General features: G+C 41.8%; 1 protein-coding gene across 1 annotated transcript; it reads left to right on the top strand.

Annotated features, from left to right (window-relative positions):
- Positions 1-5,278: 5,278 nt before the first annotated feature.
- On the top strand, positions 5,279-15,870 carry sik1 (salt-inducible kinase 1). Its single transcript, XM_032567585.1, has 14 exons — positions 5,279-5,551; positions 5,937-6,136; positions 6,249-6,365; positions 9,201-9,264; positions 9,560-9,721; positions 9,967-10,091; positions 10,173-10,296; positions 10,393-10,613; positions 10,793-10,942; positions 11,035-11,145; positions 11,555-11,777; positions 11,860-12,114; positions 12,201-12,390; positions 12,955-15,870. Exons 2-14 carry the CDS (start codon positions 5,984-5,986, stop codon positions 13,472-13,474), a joined length of 2,415 nt encoding a protein of 804 aa, XP_032423476.1. The 5' UTR covers positions 5,279-5,551; positions 5,937-5,983; the 3' UTR covers positions 13,475-15,870.
- Positions 15,871-17,426: the final 1,556 nt, after the last annotated feature.

The raw sequence follows: 17,426 nt of genomic DNA, 5'->3' as shown, positions 1-17,426 counted from the left end.
AGGAGACGTCTTACAAAAAATATGCTAAACAACATAATTTGAAAAAAAGTTAAAGAACGCAGTTGTCCTAGCAAATATACATATTTGTTTTTGTTTTGTTTTGTTTTTTAGAAATTTGATAAATTACATTTAGACTCAAACTCTGAGTGAATTCCCAAAACACATCATTGGATTTTTTTTTTTTTTTTGTGCTAGAAACATAGCTGCTTTCAGAAGCTGACTAAGGCAACTTTGTGTGCTTTGCCCACACAGGAAATACAACAGTTGCAGAATGCAAGGGGGTGCTCACATTCAAATGGCAGCAGACATTTGGTTATGAAAAAAAAAGCATGACAAGATACTCTGTGGGCCGTGCGGTTTTGTTGCAAGCGTGCATCAAAACACTGTGTGACCTTTGAGTTGTGACATTTTGCATGTGATTTGCATTCCTTTAACATTTCAGAGTGTGGCAGAACACAATTAGGAGTTTGCTGTTTGCAATTTACAGTGACTTTTCTCCTGCGGACGTCACGCAGTGTTACAGCAACACGCTGTCCCCTTGTCTGTGATTTGTGCCACTCACTCAGCAGCCCAGAAAGCTCTGACATATTTTGCTGACTTTTATCTTTGGACAGTTTGTATTTGTTCCCAAATTGATAATCGGAGACAGAACTGAACATAATTAAGCCTTTTGAGGGGAATTTATCATACATGCTGTGGGTGTGTGGCGATAAAAAAAAGTCAAGTGAAAGCAAGTGGAGTGATTCTGCCAATACAGATAAGATCGAGTATTTGTAAAATGCTGATGTCCTTGTTGATGTGTAATCTGCAACGACTTGCAAGCAGTCTAAAGGACAAGTTGCAAACAATACAAAAAAAAAGTACAGAAAAGCTTTCTTTCACTATCCTGAGAACAAACAACCTATAAACTGTATTTCAAAGTTAAGCCGCTCAGTTCACCTCTGAATGATCAAATTCAGTGATAGATTATTAAATTATCTTAATACAACAAAAGACGAACATTCACTTCCACAAACCCGAAACCAGACATGCAGAAGCAGTGAGTAAAAAAGCAACTGTTTCACTTTTCCTGCTTTTAGAAAATGCGTGCGATTAACTCAAAACTGGAAAATAAGCAAAAAAGAGAAATGTCTCCAGTTTTGCTGTTTGGCAAAGTTGTTTTGCAACTTCAGTACATGTTCAGAGTCTACAGCAAGAACTTTTATGTTTACCACTGTGTAAAGCCATCAAATGGCTGGCCAGCTTGGTTTAAAATGGGTCAGCAACAGGATATTGATTCTAAACACAGCAGCAAATCTATATCCTAATGGCTGAGAATGAAAAATATTGAGGTGCTGTAATGAGCCAGTGGAATAATCAGTTCGATTTGTCCTTGGGAGTTGAAATCCCCCATTTCCAAATCAGGAAAATGAATAAAATGGCCTCTAGAATAAAAATCCTGCTCTGGAAAGCCAGGAATAAATTCAACATGGCTGAAAATGATCAACATGTAGGCTATAAACGTTTGTTTCTATATTTGAAAGACTGTGCCAATCAAATCCAGGAAGCAAATTGCTATGCAACATCTATTTGTGAAATTACTGTTAGTTTTGTTGTGCATAAAGTGGAGATTTTTGTAGCTCTTTTTGATAATAGTACTCATTGAATACAAAAACTGAAAAATTACTCTACTTGATTTGGGTGTGAGATCATCACTAAGTTTCAACATTCAGAAACATGAAGCAGACTTCAAACCAAATAAAAAGCTGTCAAAAGAAGACTTAAAGTGAAATATGCTTAAACAAAGACCTGCAAACCTTAAGCATTAAGCAACAAAAGAACTATAACAAGAAGAGCAACCTCTCACCACAACCTTGCAGGAGAGATAAGATCTTACAGGAGATAATTGCTACATGTCTACGTTGCTAATTGTGCTCATAAAAATGTTGCATCAAGAAACACAAAAACTGACTCTCAAGACACTAATTAATTCACAGACGTAAACATTTCACTATTCCAAGACTATTTAAAAAAAAAGGTCTTCAGGTAACATTTGTTTCGGCTGAAAAGAATCTCTTGACATTGTCAAGACGAAATGCTAATTATAAAGTGTATTACTTTATTATAAAGTGCTATGTGGATGCATTTTTGAGTTAATGCTCTTTGAAGTTAATGGTAAATTACAAAGCTGTGTATTTTCAAAGTGTTTGTGGTTCCCACCACACAGCAAATCAAGTAGATAGGCTGAGTAGAAACAAGTTTGCTCCACTTAGTTAAAATTTGATTGTGTCATTTTTATTTTCATTCTTTGATCTTCCAGGGGGATCTTTTTTTTTTTCTTTTTTTAACTAATAGCAATTAGGTTTGGTTTGGTTTTGCTTAAGGCCATCCGACGGCCTTCCAGCCTCAGAGTAAACTTCCCAGTCTGACTGTGAGCCACTGCTGACAATCCTTTTGATGCCAAAGAAGTAAAACGCATCTGTAATCAGTTTGAGATTATTCAAGGTTGAGCCGAAATAGGTTTTGGATCTGCCTATGACTTTTACAAACAAATCCTTGAAATTGAAAGAGAATTCATTTAGCTTCATAACAGGATCGTAGCAGTTTCCCAGCATTTACAAAGTCAGTATGTACACGCCTTGGTGTTGCAAAGATTGTTTCTTTTTATTTTCCACCACATCAGCCATGTCATGGTTAATGAACTATTTCTTGCTGTTTCTTCATGGGAGGTGTGTGACCCCTGCGGACTGAACCTTTTTTTTTAAACTGAGCAACATGTAAGCTGCTTAAAAAGCATGCCAAGGAAGTTTGTCATGCACCAGATAGGGTTTAATGCAACTAACGTGATGCATATGACTGAAAATGAACCAGGATATTCATTAATTATACAGTTAATCACCAGAAAATTAGCTAAAAATGTATTCATCTACTATTTGCTGTATTGTTTTTCTTTAACAGTGAACGTTTTATGTTTTCCATTCAGCGCAAGAAATCCATTTCATCCATTTTTTTTTAGACCAATAAACAAAAATTAATTGCTGAATTTAAAAAAAACACAGTTGATCTACTTACATTTAAAAAATTGTGTTATTACAAATAATACTTTCTGAATTAAGAGTCATTTTTATTCCAATACTTATACATTTTAAACAAGATATTTAAATATATGTAAATTGACTGGCATTAAATCAGACTATTTTAGATAAATTAATATGATCAAAATTCTTTCACATTTTTCAAAAGCAGTAATAATAATACACATTCCTAACATACACTAAGATTATTCTGGTTCTAAACAATGTGGGAAAGCCCAGATGCTGTCATGGTTTGTTCTAACAGGTTAGTTCACAGCATTTGAGTTACCACAGATTCTCTAGATGCCTGAAGATGTCACGTTCATTTCTGCTCAAACTACAGCATTATGCAAACAACACACACGTCCAGACATCACACTATTTAAGAAGGAGAAATGTTCTGGGTCACAGAGTTGAATGCTCTTCAATGTGAATTGTGCAGAACAAATGCAAAAGATCTTGTGAAAATACTGACCTGGGCCAAAAGATCACTCAGAGAATGACCCTTTAATCCAGACATTTCAAGAAAATGCAAGATTGCAGTTTGGAAATTAAAATTTAAGTGCGTGGCCACAATGACCATTGTTATATTTAGAGCAGGAGGGGGGAAGCAAGGTGGAAAATGTCATTACAAATGTGTAATACGGGGGTAGAAGCATCTTAGTATGTGGGTGTTCACAAACCTGGTGAACACGCACAGGAGGAACTGGTGTGCTTCACAAACCTGTGGCAATATGACGACAGAACATTGTGTCAAAATAAAATCTATTTGTGTCAAACCAGGAAGTTAAACCTTGGAGTCAAAGAGGCCTGTAAGATGGAAGATGCCCCAATTATTCTGCCAAATAATTCAGTACATTACATCACATTCACATGAAGGAAAACAATGATTTGGAGAAACCATCAAAAACTCTGGATCTCCGTCCCACAGTGTTCATAAGTGGTCTGTGTGAGCAAGGTGCCCTGCAAACCTGACTACATCAGTTCTGTCCGGAATTGTGTATTTACACATCAGGGCTTTAAATGCTTTATACCCGTAATAAACTTGCCATTTCCATAAATGTTTGGAAATATTGCATATTAACTTTATAGGAATGTTTTGACCCTATCTCCTGGGATTAACTCCTTAACTTTGCTGGCATGCATTGCTATCCTTTTCCTATGCAACACCACAGCATACAAATCCTAAAGTACAGTGTAGTTATTGCAACTGTCCCTATGTAACTCTTTACAAGAACTCATACATCTCTGTGAACTTGGTATTTGTTTTGTAATATAGTACTGATTATTTTCCTTGTGCACTAACTGCCTGTTGCATAATTGAAACATCCATCAATCCATCCATTATTCATACAGGCTTCGTTTTGCAGGTTTGCTGGAGGCCGGTGCACGTCTCCAGCTGTCATTGGGCAAAAGGACAAGTTATAGACTGGACAAGTCACCAGTCTATCACAGGACGACTGAGAGAAGCAGCACAAACAAAGCATGCACATATACGCCCTCCCAAATCAGCAATTTAGCGTAAAGTAACCTAAAAGTCATGCTTTTGGACTGTGGGTGGAAGCTGTAGAGAACCAACACATGCCCAGGGAGAAGTTGCAGACTTCATACAGAAACACTCAGGCTGGGATCCGAACTCAGTACTTCCTCGCTGCAGGGCAAAAGTTTTATAATTGCAACATGCACTCTGTAATTATCTTCTGAAAAGGATATATATATATATATATATTTAAAAAAAATAATAATAATACGTTTACTTGCATCCTAAGGGTGTTTAAATGTTGCTGCATGTGGAGGAATACTTCAGAATAAAAGTTTCAGATTTAAATTTATTTAATTTGACGATAATTTAGAGTTGAGTAGCTGAGAGCAGCGAAACCAGCCCGCTTTCTGTTTCTGTTCCTGCTGAGGATGCGCGCGCTCCCGCTCCGGCGAAGCGCGAGATGGAGAGCCCGTGAGCAGCCAGCCCGGCGGACGGAAACATCACGTGGTGACACATCTTTACGACTGACGTCACCGTTCCCATCTCCAAGCAACCTCTTCATCAGCATTCGCGTCACCGAGCGCCCTAGCCGAGCGGTTGCCCAGCAACCCGTGCGTCGCGCTCGGGTCCGGCCTTGCCTCGCACCCAGCTCGGAGCTCTGACGCGGGTGTGACGTTAATGAGGTGGGTATCAATTTGTTATGGTGGCTGGGGAGCGAGCGGGGGGAGGAAAGGAAGGAAGGGAGGGAGGGAGGAGTTCCCTCTGCGAGTGCCGAAGCCCTCAGCTCTGCATTCCGGCGGAGCTTTCAGGCGCACACCGACCGCAGCGCAGTCCCGGGCCGAAAGCCTTCCTGTGAGCTCAGAGAGAAGAGCTGAAGGGAAAAGTTGCATCGCGCGTGGTTCCCGCAGTTTTTCCTTCTTTGATGCGTTTGTTTTTCGGAGCTGTGGTGGAATGGTTCACTTTTCGTCACACAGCAGTCTGAACTGTGAGAGAAGGCGCTTTATGTCTTTCTAAGGTAAGACTTTGTCACTTTTCGTTGCTTAATATTTGGTTTATAGTCCGTCGTCGCCAAAAACAAACAAACAATAGAAGTGCGCGAATGAGTAAATAAATATTTTGGCTACTTTCGTCAAGTGCGATAATTTCTCATTTTACTTTTTAGCCACTTTTAGTTGATTAGAGATTGTTCGGTGTTTGATTTGTGGGACAAGGATGATTTACAATAAAATATCAGACTTCTTTAACAAAATATTTATATCTATTTTGAATAATAATATTTCCAATAATAATAATAATAGTAATATATTTTTTACATCTTTTTCGTTGATTTTCTAGGTCTGTGTAGGTTTAATAGAGATTACGGTATATTAAATGAGTAATTGTTTTGCTTGTTTTTACAGGTACAAGCCTCCCTTTGTCTAAGCATTGCTACTACATTTGGTGCACCATGGTGATCATGACAGACACCAGCAGGGCTGCTCAGCCCAGCCCTGCGCAGGGGAGGCCACTTCAGGTCGGCTTCTATGAGATCATCCGCACCCTGGGGAAAGGAAACTTTGCAGTGGTGAAACTGGCCAAGCACAAAGTCACCAAAACACAGGTCAGCAGCCTTTCTTCTACCATGTAGTTAATTTAAAATGCATGCCTTTATTTATTTATATATTTTTTTATTTATTGCATGCTAATTCTTTTTCATGCATTTAATTTCCCAGGTGGCAATAAAAATCATTGATAAGACCAGACTGAGCCCCTCTAACCTGGAGAAAATTTACAGAGAGGTGCAGATAATGAAGCTGCTGAACCATCCCCATATCATCAAGCTCTACCAGGTGTGTGTCGTATCTTGTCTCTTCTCTGCTGCGGTTTTGCATGGGGTGCAACAGTACGTGTGCAGATTACTGGAAGGCGTGCGGTTTCTGAGTTTCCCTCTCTATGTTTGGGAGTTTGTCTAAGTTTGTGTGGAAAACTTTGCACATTTAACAGTGCTGGACTGCAGAGCACTGTGCGTCATTATTGCACACATCAGGAAATAGCAGTGGCAATAAGTAAGAAGGAAATAAGGGGCATTTGGCATGAAAGTGGTTTTCACCAGCTGGTGGTGCGCTGCTGATTCTCAGAGTACTCTAAATCATAAGTACAGCACAACAGCATTAGTACAATCCTATTTGACCTCGCTCGCTATCGCTCTCGCTCTGTGCAAGGACATTTATGGGCACCATTGTGGAAACAATGCATTTGTAGCATGTTTTTTGGTTATGTAATGATATGTTGGCTGAGGAAATGAGGGCTTAAGAGTAGTCAGGTGAGTGCTGGTGAAGGAAGTGTGCAGTATCAGAACATTAAGTCCAATTAGCACTTGTTAAAGCCAAGTGCAATGTGTCTGCTCGTCACGTGAAAGCCTCCTCACAAAGCGCTGCTTTACTCCTAATCAAATTGAAGACTTAGCGAGAAGAATCCGCTTTTACCATCTCAGCTGACCTTGCAGGCACGTTGGCACACGTCTGGCAACAAACACACAAACAAATACCCCTGGGAACAAGCAAACAAGCGCTGTTTTATTATTATTCACTCTCTTTTTGTTTTGCTGCCTTTGTGGATTACTTTACATCTGATTGTAAGTTCTGAGCAAGACATTATTTCTGGGAATCCCCCCTCCAAACATTACTTCTCCTCATATGCAGAGGTACATATTAAATCAATATTAATCTATACTCATAATTAGCGGAATGATAGCAATCTAATGTACTTCTTTAGTGTGTTTTTACAATTGAATTAACAGTAATTCTCTAATTATCTTATTTTCTTTGCCAGCAGTTTTATGTGCAGCTCAGAATAATTTTTGCTTACACCCTCGATAGAAAATGCAGAAAATCATTATGCATTTCAAAACTGTGATGAAATGATGATGAGATGTCTGGGATGACATGCTGGTATTAATTTTGCACAAGTTGCATCTTAGTTGGATTTATCTGACTGAATAGTTAAAATAACTAACTCTAGTAAAACATACCATGGTTTACCTGTATTCACCCAGACATTCACAGCTAAAATGAATATGATGTTCATAATTAACAGAAAATTAATTATATGTTATGTATAGCATTCATTCATTCATTATCTTTTTATTTGATACATAAAATACAGAAACAACACTCACTAATATTCACAGTATTTTTTTAAAGTAAATCTGCTTGTAGCCCAAAACATATCTATTTTTTTCTTCTCTTCTCTTTGTAGAGTAGTACAACTCAAATGCCCAGTCTTAACTAGCAAACACTAAGCCCTCTCTGTAAATGGATTGACATGATTCAACCTGTGAGGAATCTGAAGATGATTAATGTCTGAACGCTGTGGCTCCAGCAGGCTGACGAACCGATTGATGTTCTGCGCATTTTGTTTCAGAGCAGCTGAAGTAATTTCATTTGGTTAATTAGTCATGAATCTAGTAAGTGATGATAAAGGGTGTTGTTACATCACTCCGATGGGTCTTGTGTTTGTGTCTAGCCTCTTTGTGACCTAGCCTCTGGCTGTTGGCTTGATGGAGATGATGCTAGTCACATAATCCTCTCCTTCCTGTACAAAGGAAGGAATCTGGCATAAGGCAGTCTTATGATCTTTGTATCTGGGCTGTCTTTTTTTTGCTTTGCTGCTGCTTTCACTCTCCTAGCATCATCATGGGAACAAGATGCATTTTCCCCTTGTAACATCAACAATAGCTGACCTTTCTTTGTCGTTTCATCCAAGCCCCTAGGGTTCAGAAATACCCCAAAGGTGGGGCACTGAGCGTAAACTTAGCCGATCTCCTGTAATGTAAGCAAAAATGAAGGTAAAGGTTTTTCTATGAGGCTTTTCGAATGTAAAATATGGCTGAATGGGGGCCTTTAAAGCAGCAGTATGACGTTAGCATCACCTCAAGGTGACTGAGCTCCAGAGAATGGCTCTATCTTACAGATAAACACTGTTTTCCTCTGCACTGAGTATTCACTCACCACCCTTTGGTTTTCTAAAGGGTCTGGACAAAATAAAACTCCTCCATTCAGTGGAATTTGGTGACATTCAGTTCAAAACCGGCCGGCGGCATTATCCGTACGGGCTTTTTGTCATCTGACGGAAAATTGCTTTGTTGTGCAACCTTTCAGCTGAAACTACTCCGTCCCCGGGGGCCTCAGAGGAAACGGAGGCCCTCTGTGAGCTCCAGGGAAAGACTGGGACTTTTACCGCACGTACGCTGCTTTTAATACAAAAGACAGGCCCCTTGTGAGCAAGCCTGTGTGAAACTGTTGCACTTTCTTCGCCGTAAGGAGGCTGGGGAATTGTGAAATTAAACACTAGCGTCTGTTGCCAACCGGTGCTAGCCACTGGGTAACACCCCCAATCATTTAAGTAGCTGGTCTGTAAGTGAATGTTAAGAATTTTAGTTAGGGTTTGTGTTGACGTGTGTAAACTGGTGTTTAAAACATGATAAAAATGTGTTCAGGAAATTGGTCGGCTCATGTAATGCGATGGAAAGCCTTTGGTATTTTTGCAACGAGTGGAACAAGTTTATGGAGAAGTATGTGAAGGAGGTTTTGGTGGTTAGGAAATGTCTCGCGGCTGCACAGGAATTCTTGGAACAAGTTTTGCACTTGACTCAGTCATTTAAATCTCGCTTTTCTCTCTCCTAGGTCATGGAGACCAAAGACATGCTGTACATTGTCACAGAGTATGCAAAGAACGGTGAGATGTTCGGTAAGTTCTCATCTGATCCGGATAGTTTGACATAAAACCCTTTGACTTTAATATTAAGCATGCAAAAGTGTGGAATTCGCTTTTAAAATTTTCCAGCTCTGGATAAATATGGAAAAAAGGAAAGTAATAATGAAAAACATTAGAATATTTGAGGCTTTTTAAAATTTTCTAAAGAACAAAATCCTAACTATGCTAATAATAATTAAGTCGTCTGTTAAATTTGTAATTAAATGTCATGCTTTATCTCAGATTAGCCACTAAACTGTCCGCTCTCTTTCTCCCTCCCTTTCTGCAGACCACCTGACCTCAAACGGCCGCATGAGTGAAGACGAGGCACGGAAGAAGTTCTGGCAGATCCTCACGGCCGTGGACTACTGCCACCGGCATCACATCGTTCACCGCGACCTCAAAACCGAGAACCTGCTGCTGGATGCCAACATGAACATCAAACTGGCCGGTAGGTCTACAACATAAACCTCTCGCTGCTCTCATATTTACTGGGAAGCAAAGTGCGAGACAAAGTTAATTGGTTTAAGAGTATTTGCAGCCGCTCTGGGATTTCTAAACGGCTGTCATTAAATCAGTGCTGATTGAATGTGAACGGTTGAGTCGGTGCACTAGGAGTGATATTAAGCAGTGAGCATGTTTCTCAGGATGTTCCTCAGATTTAAAGTGATGGATGCGTTTGTGTGTGCCTTGTAGACTTTGGATTTGGGAACTTCTACAACGCAGGGGAGCCTCTGTCTACGTGGTGCGGCAGCCCGCCTTACGCCGCTCCCGAAGTGTTTGAGGGGAAAGAGTATGAGGGACCACAGCTTGACATTTGGGTAAGCACACAATGGATAAAAGCAAAACAACTAACTGGAAGTTTAAAGCATAAATTAATCCTTTCTCTTTTCTGCTCACAGAGCCTCGGTGTAGTGCTTTACGTTCTGGTCTGCGGCTCTCTTCCGTTCGATGCACCCAGCCTTCCCGCTCTCAGACAGAGAGTCACAGAGGGACGATTCAGGATTCCCTTCTTCATGTCCCAAGGTACACACCTCTGTTTTTTTTTGTTTTTTTTGACAAAATCTGAAAGTGAACTACCCAGAACCAGTCGGGCTCATCGCATTTTTCTACCCTCAATAGACTGTGAAAATCTGATCCGTAAGATGCTTGTGGTGGACCCGGCCAAAAGGATCAGCGTAACCCAGATCAAGCAGCACCGCTGGATGCTGGCCGACCCGTCGGCTGCCCACCAGACCCTCAGCCATTCCCTCACAGAGTACAACTCCAACCTGGGCGATTACAGCGAACCGGTGCTGGGCATCATGAACACGCTGGGCATCGATCGCCAGAGGACAATCGAGGTGAGAAAAAGAGCTTCTCACTCATCTGCAGTGCCTCGTGAATATATTTACGCTCTTGCTGTTATTTGAGTTTCAAGTCCCTCCTTGGAAAAAGTCACACCACAACACGATGCTGCAGATTAAGCAGTCAACTGAAGTGTTTCATTTCTGTCACTAATCTGCTGTTCCTTTTCCCACAGTCTCTGCAGAGCAGCAGCTATAATCACTTTTCCGCCATCTACTACCTGCTGCTGGAGCGAGTGCAAGAGCATCGCGCTCAGCAACTGAGTCGTCAGTGTGGGACCTGGAGCCAGAGGCCCCGCAGTACGTCCGACTCCGCCTGCCCAGAGGTCAGTGCTCCTTCAGGATGTACAAAACTCAGTCCTGTTTTCATTTAAAGCTCAAGTCCAAAGCTGATTTTTATTGTTGGTCTTTTCTCTAGGTCATCATGGAGTCCAGTGAGCGTTTTAGATCTACTCCTTTCTCACTCCCATCCAAAAACACTCCTCCTGTGTACTCCGAGGTGGAGTGCGACCAAGGTGGACTATTCCAGGTAAATTGAAAACCTGACTTCCTTCATCAGCTCGCTGTCATTGCTAAAGGACCATGTGTGTTGTGGCCATTTATGTTTAGGTTTTGTGAATCAAAAATCCCATTTAAGTTAGAATATACTCTGTGGATGTTTTTTGTTTGTCAAAATGTCCGGTGTGACGACGGGGAGTTTTTAAAAATTATTTTGCGACTTCTTAGCTATTATTTTATTCTATATTCTATATTCTATATTTTTGCTAGAAATAAACGACATAAACTTTTCAAATAATCAAGTCGGAAGTGCTTTCATGAAACGAACAACCCGTCGCCACCCACAACCTTTTCTTGGAATAATTTCGCTTTTGGAGCTTAGAGAGCCGTGACAACAACCAGTCTCCATCAACAACCGCCTTGCTCCTTCTGCTTTTCAGCGGGTGGTGTTCCCGGTGGAGGCCAGCCTGAACAGACTCCTCTGGAACCGCTCCATCTCACCCAACAGCCTGCTGGAGACCAGCATCAGCGAGGAGGTGCGTCCCAGGGACCTGGAGGAGGAGGAGGCCACGCAGAGCCTCGGGCCCTTGCTTCCGCCCACAACGTCCCGCAGACACACTGTGGCCGAGGTCTCCGCCCGTTTCCACCAGTGCAACCCTCCATGTCAGTATTCATTGTAAGCACAACTACACGTTTCACTCTGCCAGGTCAGGATGCTAAAACTTCCTCTGCTCTGTCTCTGTAGGTATTGTGGTGAGTCCCTCAGACGGAGCGTCGTCAGACAGCTGTCTGAAGTCCTCATGCAGTCCCGCTCCCACACTGCAGTCTGCTGTGGGGGAGATGTCAACACTTCTGGCCTCCAGGGCTGAAGGTGGAACTGGGCTTCCTGCCGGAGCTCCTCTGGCTCTCTCTTCCCACCTGGTTCCCCAAGCTCAGAGCAGCCTGCCCGCTGTCAGCTTCCAGGAAGGCCGCAGGGCCTCCGACACCTCCCTCACACAAGGTACGCACTCACACCACCGCCTCCGGAACGACTCGACCTGCTGTGTGTTTGCACCGTGTAACCTTAAGGTTTCTGTGTTCCTGTAGGCCTCAAAGCTTTCCGCCAACAGCTGAGGAAAAACACGCGCACCAAAGGCCTTCTGGGGTTGAATAAGATCAAAGGTCTGACCAGGCAGGTCGTTCCCCCGCCCACCTCCAACCGTGGCAGCCGAGGCTCCCTCGGCCCGGCCTTCTCCGAGCATCGCAGCATGCTGGAGGAGGTGCTGCACCAGCAAAGGTGAGACTCCTTGCAACAATTTGATCCTTCAAATGAAGTTTTTTTTAAAGCAAACCTTTCATTTTCTTGAAGTTTCTAAGAGGAATTAGTCCTGCAGAGGAATTCACTGAAAAAAATACAAAATTTAGCCAAGTAGTTTTGGTCTAGTTTCTAGTACACTTAAAATAAGACAAAACTATCTTACTAGAAACTTTTCAGCTAGATATAGTACTAGTACTTGTACTTTTTCATCAGTGTTAATGTATTATTGACTTAAAGCAAGCGCCTATATCTTGCTGAAAAGTTACTTTTGTCTTTATTTTAAGTTTACTAAGATATTTACATGAAAATCTAGACCAGAGATACTTGGTATGATTTTGTTGTTTTTGGAGCGAAGTAGTTTTTAATTCATCAGAACGTGACGCAATCACAGAATAATCCTAAAAAGTAAATTAAAGTGCTTGTCTTTAAAGAGAAGAAATTGTTCTTAGTTGTGTTGTCTGAAAATGTGATCAGTAGAAATTTGAAGGGTAGATTTGTATCCTGACGTTAGAGCAGCATCTAATTCTTTGCATCTGTTTCCAGGATGCTGCAGATTCAGCACCAACCTCAACCCCAGGTCCAGGCCCCCCAGACCGGACCTACCCAGAACCCCCTGCTCTTCCTGGCCCAGCAGCAGTCGCCCTCTCCTCCACCCTCATCCACGTTTTCCCCTTCCTCCATCTTTGATGCTCCCGCCGTCCAGCCCGCCCTGCCTCCTCCTCCTCCTCAGCAGCCGGCTCCGGCGGGCCTCTGGCATCAAACCCTGGAGTCCTCCTCCTTCTCTGGCTGCTCCTCGCCTACGTCCAGCTGCTACTCCTCCTCCATGTCCCCCGTGGCCTCCGCCGCCTACATGCTCGAGGCGCGCCTGCACATCAGCCAGCAGCCCCAGCCTCTCCCCTTCGCCGTCCTGCAGCAGCCTCAGTCCGCAGCACAAAGCCCCTTCCCCGTCCCGTCCAAGCTGGCTGTGTGGAGCATGGGCCCGGTCTCCGGCGCCGACTCCGGCATGCAGGAGCTGGGCCTGGCCGGACAGCAGCAGCTCAGCAGCTGCGTGATGGTGAAATAAAATGGAGGACTGTCCCCAGGAAACAACAGAGCACAACTGAGTGAAAGAAACAAAAAGTTGATGCAAGCGACAAACTGGCACGTGAGAATGTGTCCACCTTTGTGTGCTTTTTGAGACCAGATAAGCTAAAGACTAAGCAATAACCAAACTCTGGTTGAGGCGGTGAATTCAGCAGCCAGAGAAGCAATAAGAGCGAACGGCTCTCTTCCAGCTCTCCGACGGACTCACTAGAATGAGATCAGCTGAAATATTTGACTCTCGAATTCTGATGCTGTCTAAGTGAACAAGAAGATTCCCTCCTCTGCTCTTTGTTCGACTTCTTCTTTGGTTAAGTAAGACCAAAATTCTTCCCCACTTTGTTCGCCTTTCTAGAGACTTTTCTCTGTAGCAGTGCAATGAACATGCAGTACAGCGCCCTGAGCTCGAAAGCGTTCACTGAAGGACTTGTATGGAAACTGTGACGATTTTTTTTGTTTGTTTTGTTTCAGTGCGAGATTGTTTATGCTGCGCAAAATGCTGCTTTTTACCTCAAGCTGCAGGAAGACTGTGATGTAGTAATCAGCCAAAACTGAATGAAGACGTGGTTTCGCTGATTTAGTTAAAGCACAAACAGGTACATCGGGTTGAAGATCCACAATGTCTTCGTTTGCTGAGCGCCTCCATGTTAGATGCTTTTACTACCTCCTCAGGCAACAGGGTGAAATCACGCCGGAGAACACGTTTTCACGTTAGACATGGAAGAGCAGACGCATTGCTGCCCTGTAGAAAAGATACGTCAGCTCACCCGCCATATTGTGAGTGGCAAATTGACCTTGAAGAGCAAACTGAGCAAAAATAAAAGAAGCACTAAAAGTTTACGTCCAACTAAATTGTTATATGCAATATTTGTTCACTTAATACCAACAGAGACAAAAAAAATTGATTTGATGTAAAAATAGTGAGCAACATTAGTGAGCAATAAGAATTGACATCGCTTTCTCTATTATAATTCACCTAAATCCCTCGGGACAGAACTACCTTCCATATGCTTTTGCCCTCACACTATTGCGGCGTTGACCTACGATCTGGACGCTCCTGAGGCGTCTCCACTTCTTTGTCCTCGTTTTTCACTCCCAGTGTATCAGAGGAAAGCTGGACAGAACAAAGACTGTGGGAACAGTGCAATATTTCACACAGAAACTCGACGGAAAGACAAGGTTAAAAATGACGTGTTCTGCCTGAGGTTTTCCTTCGTTTATTTTTATTTTTTTATCTTTAAATGTGTTTGATCTCGCTTTGCTAGCTGGCCGACCAGAAAAGGTACTCGTTATTATGCGATCCAATAAACATGACACTGTAGTGATTTAGAGGAAGGCATTTAAAAAACAACAACAAACAAACAACTGCTGCTTCATCCTGCAGAGTGCTCGTAGTTAACAGAAAGAAATTTTGGGTTTTACCAAAGAGTGAACAGCACAGGTGATCTCTCGAAGACACACTACTGACTTTTTCCTTTTTTCAAATGCTGTCTCAAGATGTAGCCGGGTGGTTAGCAACCATTTTTATGTGATCTGAAACTCCTGCTGCCACCAAATCCTAAAGCTACACCTTTTCTTTGTATCTCTAGCTGTTACTGTCAGGACCATGGTTGTGTTCTCTCTTTTTTTTTTGTACTTTTTTAGAAAAGAAGAAAAAGAAAATAATAAAAAAAAAACAACTAAACCTAAATATAGCAATACCATATTGTGAAGGAAGCTGAACTTTATTCAGTGGCTACAACCTTAGTTCAGATGAAGCGATGTGTGTTATTGTGTGTTCAGTTCTTCGTCTCATATCTGTGAAACATCTCATAGGAGAGCAGTGTTCCTCCTGGACCTGGAAACGTGCAGTGTTGATATTCCAGTTTTTGGTTGATTGCACTCACCACCGACACTTGTGCCTTTTACCCGAACAAACTCACAATCAGAACCCTCCGTCTCCGATTGTGACTTGAAAAAAAAATGATGCATGCGTTCATTCATTCATTCATTCATTGGTCCCTCTGAATTTTTTTTTTAAGCTTACTGTTTTAACAGAAGCAAAATTTGCACTTTATGTTAAGGATTTTCTTTTATTTGTTGGTTTCTCATGATGGAAGAAAAAAAAAAACGGTCAAACACTAAGAATTGTGATGCAAATCAATAAGATGCTCCTTTGGATAAAAACTTCAGATAATAAGAAGTATTTCCTGTTTGTTTTTTAAATTGTTACTTGACTGTTTGAGCATGATCACGTCTTTGTGTGTGTGTGTGTGGGGGGGGGTGTGTGTGTGTGTGTGTATGAAGAGAAGGACCAGAAGGAAGAAGGAGAGAGAATGTTTAAGAAAGATTGTTTATTTATGTGGCTATTTATTTAAATAAAGTTCACTTCCTGAAGTATGTGCCGTGTCTCTAAATTTTTCTATATCAGATGTTTAAAATGATCTTCTGTTTATATCTTTTTATTTGCTTTGGGATGGAGTGAAGAGTAGCTAACAGAAACCTGTCTCTGTCATCCCCAGGCGTAAACGGGAAGCAATAGATTGCTCATTAAATTTAAAAAGAAATTGCATACAGTGGATGTAAAAAAAAGAATGCAGTAGTTCAAAAGTGTTGCAATCCTAAGTAATTTCAAAACTTTTCCAAAAATATTAAGTGACCTGTACCCTGTACAGTTCAACTTAAGAAATGAAAAAAGGAAGAATGTAACAAATACATGCTTTTAGGCCTATTTTTATTCCATTTCAGCCACTGAATTTCTGCCAGATTGCATGTCTATTCTAAAACTTTACAAAGAACCACCACTTTTGCAAACTTTGGCTTTAGCTAAATGGTGAAAAACGAGCAAATATCAGAAAAACCAGCTGAACTTTATTCAAGGTTCTTCATATTCACCCCAAAACGTTGAATGTTTGAATTTAATCCAATCAACAACATGTTCATTAAATGGTAAGCACATTTTTTTCAGCCAGCTTTTTCACATGTTTCCCTGTAGCCGATTAATACCAAAGGGCTTGGGTTACATAAAAGCTCTAAACCAGCATTTTAATAGAAGTATGCAAACCTTTTACATACACATCATTAAATAGGGTTCAATAGTTTATATTTAGATGGGATTGTCAGGAGGACCAAGACAATGCAGCACTGGTAATTTTGTGAAAAATAATTCTTAATGGATGGGTTGTTTTTTTTTTAGCCCCAGCTGAATAAATGTCCTCAAAATAAAGACAGGAAATGTGTCGATTTTTAATTTTAAATATTCTACTGCAATACAAGATTAATTTACTGTGTTTTTTGACACGTCACGTCTTATTAATACACACAAAAAAAAATGAAACAAGTGGTGCAGCAGGATCACAAGTCACTGTTAGCTCTCGGTGTTTCCTGTAGACGGATCTCTCCCAACCCTCTTCCAACGAGGCTCGCTGACGACAATGATGCATCTGACCCCAGTGACCGTCCCGGCCGCCCCGCTGATCCAGGACAGGTGTCTGACGTCTGACTGGAAGAGCTACGCGGGAGTCAAATGACGCAACGTGAGAAGCTGAACGACCCGCAAACATGATGAGTGCAAGAGATGCCTGTTTAAGGTTCGCAGATTTCCCTCATGTTCACATTTAAATTGTTGCAAGCCATGTGCGTAATATACGTCTCGACATTTGGCTCACGGCTTCCGGGCAGGAACCTCGGCCTGACAGGAACGTTAATGACCAGCTGGCACAAACATATCAGCCCTCAGCTGCTGCCTGCTGCTGATCTGGTATCAGCCGGCCGACGCGCTCCACATAACACAGAGATATAGTTCAATACAAGCAGAACATCTCTGCAAAGTATCTGCAATGCAAATCTCCCGAGGAATTCTGTTGAGTCTTTCTGACGTCAGTTCCGCGGTAACAAGAACTCATCCCAAATGTTTGCTTCCAGAAGGCTAATGCTAATGCTAATGCTCAGACGCT

This window comes from Xiphophorus hellerii, chromosome 7 (genome assembly GCF_003331165.1).
Source record: "Xiphophorus hellerii strain 12219 chromosome 7, Xiphophorus_hellerii-4.1, whole genome shotgun sequence".
In the NCBI taxonomy this organism is placed as follows: Eukaryota; Metazoa; Chordata; class Actinopteri; order Cyprinodontiformes; family Poeciliidae; genus Xiphophorus; species Xiphophorus hellerii.
The sequence above is the reverse complement of the archived record's forward strand: the minus strand, read 5'-3'. Positions and strand labels throughout refer to the sequence as shown.

Bases quoted from the DNA above. Each gene is read 5' to 3' on its own strand.
- sik1 (XM_032567585.1), top strand. From the start codon at position 5,984: ATGGTGATCATGACAGACACCAGCAGGGCTGCTCAGCCCAGCCCTGCG. The intron at 6,366-9,200 runs GTGTGTGTCGTA...TCTCTCTCCTAG, and splicing joins ATATCATCAAGCTCTACCAG to GTCATGGAGACCAAAGACAT. The intron at 10,943-11,034 runs GTCAGTGCTCCT...TCTTTTCTCTAG, and splicing joins CCGACTCCGCCTGCCCAGAG to GTCATCATGGAGTCCAGTGA.